This window comes from Telmatherina bonti (genome assembly GCF_933228915.1).
Source record: "Telmatherina bonti genome assembly, chromosome: 15".
NCBI classification, from domain to species: Eukaryota; Metazoa; Chordata; class Actinopteri; order Atheriniformes; family Telmatherinidae; genus Telmatherina; species Telmatherina bonti.
Window position 1 is genome coordinate 26,220,942 of NC_136613.1, and position 10,301 is coordinate 26,231,242.

Genomic DNA, 10,301 nt, shown 5'->3' on the forward strand with positions numbered 1-10,301 from the left:
AAAAGGCAATAGGAATATAGCCTTGTCATGGTGAAGATTGATTAATGAGTGACAATCTCTGAAGGCTGAGACTTTCACTCTGTCTTCCAGGGGTTATATAACAGCTCATATCAAAGTGCAGCCTGCATGTCCTGGGAAATTAAACACTCACATACACAAAAAATATACTGGTTCTTAACAGCAGTTATCATCAGGTCTCCCGACAAGACAGCTTGCAGAGAGAGGCAATGAGCAACAGAGTGTGGTTTCCTGCAGTGCTGGCTTGGATATGCTGCCTCAGTTTAGGACCTGTTCATGGGGGGAAGGTGCTGGTTATGCCTGTTGATGGAAGCCAATGGCTCAGCATGAAGATACTGGTGAAGGAACTCAGCCGCAGGGGCCATGAAGTTACCGTCCTGGTGCCTGAAAGCAGCCTGTTGATCCAAGGCTCAGACAGCTACAAGACTGAGATCTACAAAGTGTCGTATACCCAAACTGAGCTGGATGCAAACTTTAAAGACCTGAGGGAAGGAGCGTTCATCAAGGCACCAGGAATCACAGATGTGTTCGTCAACGTGCAGCGTTTGGTGAACTTTACTTCACTTCAGGTGGTGGGCTGTGAAGCTTTGCTGGACAACAAGCCTTTAATGGAACGACTGAAGGGAGAGGGGTTTGATGTCATGCTTACAGACCCCTTCCTTCCTTGCGGTTCAGTCCTGGCTAAACTCTTCTCAATTCCTGCTGTTTATTTCTTGCGCTGGCTTCCTTGTGGATTGGACGTTAAAGCTAACCAGTGCCCGTCTCCTCCTTCCTACGTTCCTGTGCAATTCTCTGGTAATTTAGACCACATGACCTTCTTACAGAGAGTGAAAAACATGATGATGCTTTTATTGGAGTCCTACACATGCAAAATAACATATCAACAGTTTGATGATCTGGCCAGCAAGCATTTTGGAAATGGCATGACTTATTCAGAACTTATAAGCCACGGAGCAATCTGGCTGCTGAGATATGACTTTGTGTTAGAATGGCCCAGACCTCTCTTACCAAACATGGTTTTAATTGGTGGGATCAACTGTGCAAAGAAAGCCCCTCTGCCAGCGGTGAGTATGTAGATAAATGTATATAAGGGAAAGAAGCATATGGATTAATTTAACACTCAGGTTAATCAGATTAAAGCAAACTATAAACTTACTGAGAATCAGAAAACCATCATCAGTCTGTAGATTTATGATGCCTCTTGAGAAACACATGTTATCAGAGATCATGGAAGCAATTTAAAATTATTGTCTATTAATGTTTTATGGACATTTAAAATATTTTTGGTTTTTCATTGCATGCTTTTTTTTAAATAATTTCTGGAGACGAGAAAGCTGTTTCAACTCATACATAATCACCCATCATAAGTCCAATATTTGCTATATTTCCTGCATTTCTTTCATGGTTATGTAATATTTGCCTTTAAACATGGACATGTTTTTTTTTGTCTGATGATCATCATCTAAATTTTTGGACTACATCCCTTCTGTATCAACAGGGATCACACACATATAAAATCATCTTGTTGAGATTTGAACAATGTGGGAGTGTGCTTGAAAAATGAAAATAATAAGAGGATATTTCATGCAGAATTGAAATCATTTTAAATAATTTTTCTCATGCAGATGCAGCCTTTAAAAGGTGCTGAAATTTTAAAGGGGTTGTAAACTGAGTGTTTCATATTTCTGAGTATAATTTTTCCACTTTTTTGCAGGACCTGAAAGAGTTTGTGGATGGCTCTGGAGATGATGGCTTTATTGTCTTCACACTTGGTTCATTACTCTCCAAAATGCCTGAAGAGAAAGCCAAACTGTTCTTTGATGCATTTCGTCAAATTCCTCAAAGGGTAACACAAAAGCTCAGTACATCACTTCACATTAGTCAATCAACTAATTTCCCTTCACAAAATCAGATAAACAGTTATCAAAGTTCAAGGTTATTTTTATTTATTCATTTCAATTGTATGTTTCTACCTGAAACAAATTTGGTCATCCGACCACGATACATTAGACAGTCAAATCACAAATAAGTCTGAAGATAAAAGTCCTAAAATACAAAGAAAAAAAAACAAAACAAGTACAAGCACTGTTAATAAGCATATGTCTAGTAAATAACAGAATAAATAATTCAACTAATATTTTTAGTACAGCACAGCATGAAGAAAGGTGGTGATTATATCATAAAGCCTGTATAAAAAGTGCCTGTTCTTCTAGCCATGATGCTCCACAGCCTTCCAGCTGATGGTTGGGAATTAGTTTATGGGCTGGTTAGACTGTGTTCTACTTATGATGTGTGCTGTGCTGCTCCATGATGATACAAATACTTTCAATGAAAGGGAGGTTCCTCTGGGCAGCTTTCACCACTTTTTCCAGCACCAGTGTTTCTTTTTAGTTTAAACAAATAAACAGAGATGTTCACCCTTTGTGTATATGCCAAAGGCCTGATAAGGTTCAGCCACTAGACTTTGTCCTCTGCTTTAAACAATATCAAAGTCATTAGCTCAGCACTTTTTACAAGCTGATCAGGTGATATGATTTGTGTTTTAGGTTCTGTGGAGATACACCGGTAATCTACCTAAAGATGTCCCCAAGAATGTCAAAGTTATGAAATGGCTACCTCAGAATGATCTCCTAGGTATGATTCATTTTTCATGAAAAAAAAACAACAAAAAAAACCTCTACATGTTCTTAAATCTTTTAGACAAAAATGGTCGACATTGTGGTTTCAACCTCTGACTGATTTCTATGTCTATCATTTATAGCTCATCCCAAAGCTAAGGTCTTCATGACTCATGGAGGTTCCCATGGTCTCTATGAAGGTATCTGTAATGCTGTGCCCATGTTGATGTTTCCACTTTTTGGGGACCAGGGAGACAATGTTCATCGGATAGTGGTCCGTGGTGTGGCAGAGAAACTCAGTATATTTGAAATGACAAGCGAAACACTGGTGGCTGCTCTGAAGAGACTCATTCATGATAAAAGGTATGCAAATTTAATACTGATCAATCCCAGTCACTTTTATCTACATGGAGTTCATTAAACAGATAAAAAAAATGATCCAGTTTAACTAATTTAAGATGATCCCGCTTATATTGATCCTATTCAGTATGTTCTTAGCAAAATATTGTTGCTCCTCAGTTACAAAGAACAGATGGTGGAGTTGTCCCAGATACATCTAGATCGTCCAGTCCAGCCCCTGGACCTGGCTGCTTTCTGGACCGAGTTTGTCATGAGACACAAAGGAGCCACACATCTAAGGGTTGCTGCACATGACTTGAACTGGATTCAGTACCACAGCCTGGACGTCATCGGCTTTTTAGTCATGATTGTCATAACTGTTTTGTGGCTGACAAAGAAATGTTGCTTGTTTTTCCTGTGCAAATGTTTCAGAAAGAGAAATGCCAAGAAGAAATCTGAGTAACGTCTGTCATTATGTAAATCAACTGTTAAGTTTTAGCAGGATGTACTGTATACTGTTAAGTGTTAGTTGTGTGCTGTATAAGATAGGCCATTTTTACATTTGGTCCACATTCACAAACAGTTCTTGAGAAGAAAGGTTAAGTCCTACTTGTGAACCCTTTATGATAAGTGTGGCATTTGCCAACACTTTCATGTCACGGATTTCTTCAAAAACACATCCTGTTTACACTCAGGAACAGTTTTTAAAAACATTTGAGTAATGATGTGTTTGAATGAAATCAGTGTTTGTGTTTTCTTCTGCTCCTCAGTTTATTAAAAACAGTTATAAATGATTGGTGCACAGGACATCATTTCCTTACAGTTATAATAATGTTGAAAAGAAAATCTCGATGTGATCATTTTGACTCATTGCATCAGCACATCATTGTTTTTCTCAATTTCCAACAAGGGGTAGCTGGTGATCCATGGTCCATTGGTACTGTAGCGTATTATCATTAACGTTAACCTGGGATCCAATTTCGGATTATTAATTATTATTAATTATTAATTATTAATTCGCTGTGTCCTTAGACAAGCGGACAATCTCGGGGCACCACCTAGCCCTAAATTTGTTATACGGTCAGGCAGGGAATACCGTAATATGACAATGATATTTGTCTAATAACAGATAACAATCAGTCTCAAAATACGCTTACTGTAAATTCTCGTCAGAGGGAACAAATCACTTCTTTAAAGATCAATCACGCTACCATGACTTCTTAAAATATAACACACCTTATTAAAAACCACACCGGTTAAAATCATCCGGCACAAATTAAATTAATAATGTAAACCAGAAATAGGGTCAGCAAGCATCAAATACTGAATTAGCCAAGATAAGAGAGAGGGAGAGAGAGAGAGAGAGTATGGAAGCTCGAGCCGAGCCAACAACAAAAATGTAAAATAAAATTATGAAAGGTAAAGTTATGAAAGCAGATTACATAACTTACACAAATAGGAGGGTTGGAAAGATGGCAAGTCTAATGAAGTTAACTATGTCAGGGTAGACTATCAGGCAGATACCAGGGGAGTGGATTTAAAAAGGGGCAGCTTCCGCTAAGACACCAGCTGGATCGGAGACAGTGGAATAATGGGTCGGCCTTACTTCAGCGCCTTGGTGGTCGAGAACCCGAACCTTGGGTCCAGTGGGCAAGGATTCAGTGGTCGTCCTGATACTTGTCCAAAGGGGACCTCCACAGAAGTCAGGAGCTCGCCTGGAACCGCCTGGTTCGACGTCTGAAGCTGGACCCAATTCCGATTAGAATCCAAGCGTCACGGGTGCCGCAAAGTCCTGGGATCAGCTGGAGCAGTAACCTTTGGGTCATCCGTACGTTACTGGTCACAGTCTTTGTGGGCCCGGAGAGCAGCTTCGATGGTGTGTCAGAAGCAAAAAATTGTTCAGCCAGAATTGGATGAGTTTTCTGGTGTTAAGAAATCGAGCGAGCTTAATAAAAACGAACACGACGCCAGACGGACAAAAACACGACTAAAGCAAACATCAAATGAAAACGAAAAAGAAAAAAACAAGAGAGAAACAAAGAAAATGAGAGAGAGAAAAAAAAACAAGAGCAGAAAAAAAAAAAGACAAAAGATAAGAGAAGAAGAGGTAAGTTCCGGGAAGACCCGCAGTTAAATTTGCCGGCGCTCTGGGGTGGACTTTAGATTATCCAATCAGAGCGCAGGGGTCAGAACATGGGGTCTGAAGGTTTGGTCAAAATACTAAATTCTTGGGGAATTAAACTTAACATTTTTCCAACCTCAAAAAATGTCTATAAAATCCATTTATAGATTAGAAGAAGTATGAATGATCCTTATACACATGAACCTTAAAACAGTTTTGCTGCTGTCAAAACGGGAAACGGTTTGTTAGCAGGTACAAGACATTTCAAATACACTTAATGATTTTCACTTTCCACGGACCTGGTGGGTCAAGAAGTCATTTCCACACAAGTTCTTACTTTGAGTCAGAGTCGTTAATAACAACAGCATATAACGTTAACCACAGTGTATTTAATCAGCCTGAAATGTATATCTCAACCTGTTCGAGGGTGTCTGCTAGATGGCACCATTGCTCCACCCAAGGAATCACAGAAATGAACTAACTTGTTAACTTCTTTAGATTTCACATCTGAAAAATGGTTAAAGTCTTGGATTAATTTATAAAGGAAGAAGAGTCCATTTATCCAGGTGGAATTTGGTCTTTGTGTGCTGTGCATACAAAGGGACCTCCTGGGGTGATGGACAACAGGCTCTTACCAGGGTCCAACTTCAAAAGGGTGCCACGGTCTGTCTGTGTAGACATTTCCTACCAGGAACAAGATAAAACCAGCAGGGTTCCTGGTTTAAAGTGGAGGTCTGTCTACCTGGATTAAGATGGATCTGATTTTTAGGGCTTTCATTGAGCTCTGTTTTGGAGCTGTGTGGATGGACCTCCTCAGATAAGAACTTCCTGAATTCTTATCTGATTCGGGGGTTAACTCGGCCTTGGGAGGTTGCTACAGTACATATATTTTAATAGTTCAAATCTCCAACAACAGTAGCCTCCCAACCAGGGGTTGTTGAAAGTTGACCAGTGTGAATATGTTTGTCATTATGGCACAGAATACTAAAGCGATAATGCTCTGCTGGGTTTAGGTCTAGGCACACGGTCCGCCTCTCTCAGGTCATTACTCTTAAATATGTGATCATTCTGGCTTTGTGTGGGAGAGTGCTTCCCATCAGGGAAAAAAAAACAAAACTCTGGTGTATAATGTGCATCTTACATGGAGTGGGTGCAAGAATAAACTGGTGGTTCTCAAGGTTAATTATTAAATGGGTAGAAAAGATCATTTCATGTCTTTTTAAGGGATATTTTATTAATAATCAATGTATGTTTTTACTGGTCAAAGTATAAAATATGGCAACCGCAACCATGAATGCAAACATTATCATTTTATTTCCTTTTTTTTGAGGGACTTAAAGAAATTACCTCTATTACAGAAATTATTACAGGGGCACTGGCAAAGATTTTTACTGTTTCTTTATTTGAAATGAGTTGGCCCTAGATTCATCATTAACAGGAAATTTGATTACCTTGTTTGTGGAAAAAAATCATTCAGCTTGTTTAATAAAGAGCTTGCAGTCAATATTGCAAGAGATAATTTCCTAAAGCAAATATTATGCCTGCGGGTTGATGACTGGACTTGCTATCCTTATTTCTATTTGATTGCTTTTAACTAAGATTTGTGAAGCTTTTAATCAGAAGTCAGACATTTAGATATTGACATGTTTACTTTATCATTTAGTCCACCCTCTTTGATTCTGCAACTACAGGTTTTAGTTCAGAAGAAATGATGCTTTGATATTTTCCTCAGAATTAGGGCTTGTGATAAATCTAAAAAAGTATCCATAGCAGAAAACTGTAGTAAGTATGAGTCTTAAGCAATTTTATAATGCCAAAAAAGTGTCTGTTTAGATTCATTCATAACTTTAATTCATTAGTTTCACATTTTTTTGGTATGCATGCAGCTACAGTGCTGGCAGGTTTGGTTAAGCTCTCTGCTGCTCTTCGTGTATAAGTCATATTGATAAAAACCTCTTTTTTGTTAAATAGTTAGTCATACATGTTTTCCTTTCCTTTGAAAATGTTTAAAGTTTTGACAATGACAAACATCAGCGGTGACGTTAAAGAAGAAGTTGCAGAGAGCAGCAAAAATGTCACATTTTTGTCTGTACTTCGTTGTCGCTGGACTGCCGGTAGCTGGTATAAACAGATGCATTCAAAACTAGAAAAGCAACATGAGAGTGCAGACCTCTGCAAAGTAGCTCATTTCCGCCCATACTGTGATTTCCAGCCTATGTTATAGTCCTATATTAATTTTATTTGTCTAGTAGATGGTTGCTAAATACAACAGTGAATGAATCTTTAGTGACTTGGCTATATTGGGTGTTTCTTACATGCTTCTTAATTTGCTCTATTGCAGCGATGGAAATTCCTAAGATCCTGTTATTTTTACTGTTCTGGATGGTAGTATCCAGAATTTTGCCATGACATATCTAACTTTGATATATTGTAAAACCTGGAGGGAACTTCTCCTGTATTTTTTGGCCAAGCACCTTGACCATTTATTGTGAAGTTTTATACATATTTACTGAAATAGCTCCATCTTAAAATGATAAAATATTCTTAAAAAAAAAAAAAAAAAAAAACAGTCCTGGATCCAGAAGGTAATCGGGATCACATCCCAAATTTATTGGACTCCAAGCTAGAATAAAACCTAGCCCTAAACACACACACAAGCCCTAAAACCTGTCACATTTAGTGGAGACCCAATAGAAGGAACAGAGAGGCAGAAGGCTGATGAGATGCAGGAACATGTTTTAATCCAAACAATGAACTTGAAAAGCCAACAAGATGGAAACATCACAGGATGATGTATTCTAAATCAAATTTAGAACCAAGGAGTAATAAGGAACAGGTGAAGAGAATCAGTAAATCAAACCAGGTGAGCCAATGAACAGAAAGCAAAATGAGCTACAATACACAGCGGAGCTAAAAAAAAAAAAAAAAAAGAGAAAAAAAAATCAAACAGGAAACTGGAACTAAAGTGACAACACAAATGTCACATCATGACAGACCCATTTTCATTAGAAAAAAAATCCTGAAAATATGGTCAGTATTTTTTGTGTAAAATTGCCAACAGACAAACAAACAGACAGATACTTAAATGAGCCATAAGAGCCATATAAGAGCATTGTTTAAATATACAACTTTTGCTTATCAAACTGTTTATATTCTAATTAAAGCATTATTTCCTACAGAGGTTGTGCAAAAACTTTTTTGTAATTTAAATTCAAAATCTGTCCATAAGATACTATAAGCTTTATTTTTCTGTGTGACGAGAGGTGATAGTAAAACAAAGTAAGTGGTTTATACATCTGTATAAGTATTTTGCACCAAAGGTATCTTAACAAGGACAAAGTAAACACGCTCTCTTACACGTTATGGTCTGAAGCTCCACCCAGTGGAGAAAGAAACACTAGACTACAGAACCTGGTTTGGTTTTAGGACATGTTAACTGTTTCATAACTTCTTTGTCAGCAACCATTATTTCTTTAGGAGTAATGTCTTGGTTGTTTTCAGATGAACAATGTTCCCTTCTCCACCATTTTAGCTTCGAAAACATGCAGTGCCATAACTCCCTTGCAGGAAAATTTCTTATAGGGAGAGAGGGTTGAGGGCTGCAAGAGAGGGTAGGCAGTGATTCACATAAATGTACATGGTTTCAGAGCCAGACTGGCTGGTAAACTCGGAGCTGGAGAATAACACAGAGAGACTGTTTGTAACATCATACTACAATCCTCTAGTTCTTTAAATAGCGACTTTTTAATTCCTTCTATCCAAAAGTGAAAAATGACAAATTCTTATGTCTTTAAGGATCTCCGTCATCTGGTCCTACACTGTGGAGGCAGAGTCTAAAGACCCTGAGGAAGACACCCCCATCACCCTGGCAGAGGTTTCCCAGGTATTACAAAGCTCACTGGTGGCATTGCCCTAGAGATGGATAAGGTTTTATGAGAGATGGTGAACTCTAGCATGTGAATAACTGTTCTTTTCAATATTGCAGCTTCAGAATAACAATTGTTATGTGGTAGATTAGCTTTGTGAGCCCCAATTAAAAGTAGGAGACTGGAGAATGTGCTCCAACAATTAAGAATCATACTTCTTACCTTCACTTGGAAAGCTCATATTAGTGTTGGAAAGAATGCTCCTTACAATTGTTGAAGCTCAGATTCAAAAGGGGTAATGTGGTTTTATCCTGGTCTTAAACCAATAGACCAATCATGGTTGCTGAGGAGGTAATGAGGGTTTGACCATTCAGTGTACGTGAGTTTTGTAGACTTGAAGAAGGTTTATGATCACTTCCCTTCTCCCTTCCCTTGGGATCCAGTCACTGTTTCAAGAGGTCCCTGTTTGCTCGAAGTAAGACCAGTGTCCACATAATCAGCACATAGTTGATCATATTTAAAGTGCATTTGGAACTAGGCTGGGAACCAACTACGAAGCTTTTGGGCCAGTGTACTGCAGGTTTTTCCTAGTGCAGCACACTTGATTTGAATTGAATTGTTCTCCAACAGCTTGTAGAGATATTCTGCACAAGCCTTTTGACCACCCATTCAATTCAGTATGGTGCACTGCTCCAGAGAAACATTTAAAGCCTCAGTACACTGGCCCTAGAGTTGCAGAGTTGGTGATACAAAAACTATCCCTGTGTCTCCAATTTATGGAAGGATCTCAAGGAACATTTGGAAAGTTGAGGTGTGTAGTTGACAAACCTCAGGGTTACAGCTTTTTGCAGGTGATACAGATCATGTGGGTCTGTTATCTTCCTGAAGCCAAGAACTTTAGCATGCACTGGACAGTTTGCAACAGAGTTTGATACAAGCTAGATAAAAATGGTGCACAAACTGAAAAAGGTGGGGTTTGAGAGTAAAGGTAGGACTGAACATAAGATGGATTGTGTGTGGGATGTATGTCAGACTCAGGGCCCCACAAACCAGCCTTTGACTGCTTTTATTCACCATTTAACCAACTGAATTGCTGCAATAAAATATTATCTTTCAAAGAGACACTGATTGTCTTGAGTCTAAGCAACTACAGGAAAAATACCTAGTCATGTTAAAGAATGATTAACTAGAGACAAAGTCTGAATGCTGAGACTTCTCTGCTTGTGCAGCCTGCACATCATTCAAGATTTGAACATATTCACACACATAAAGCCTCCTTTTTGAGAACAAGCGCCTCCAACTCTGCTGACAAGACAGATTGCTGTATAGTGAAACACG

At 38.6% G+C, this 10,301-nt stretch overlaps 1 protein-coding gene across 1 annotated transcript; it reads left to right on the top strand.

Annotated features, from left to right (window-relative positions):
* Positions 1-227: 227 nt before the first annotated feature.
* Positions 228-3,438, top strand: LOC306766426 (UDP-glucuronosyltransferase-like; the record flags this gene model as incomplete). The annotated part of the gene is made up of 5 exons (XM_079254185.1): positions 228-1,082; positions 1,733-1,864; positions 2,565-2,652; positions 2,780-2,999; positions 3,156-3,438. The coding sequence occupies 5 exons, from the start codon at positions 228-230 to the stop codon at positions 3,436-3,438; spliced, it is 1,578 nt and encodes a 525-aa protein (XP_079110311.1).
* Between the last annotated feature and the right edge of the window lie 6,863 nt (positions 3,439-10,301).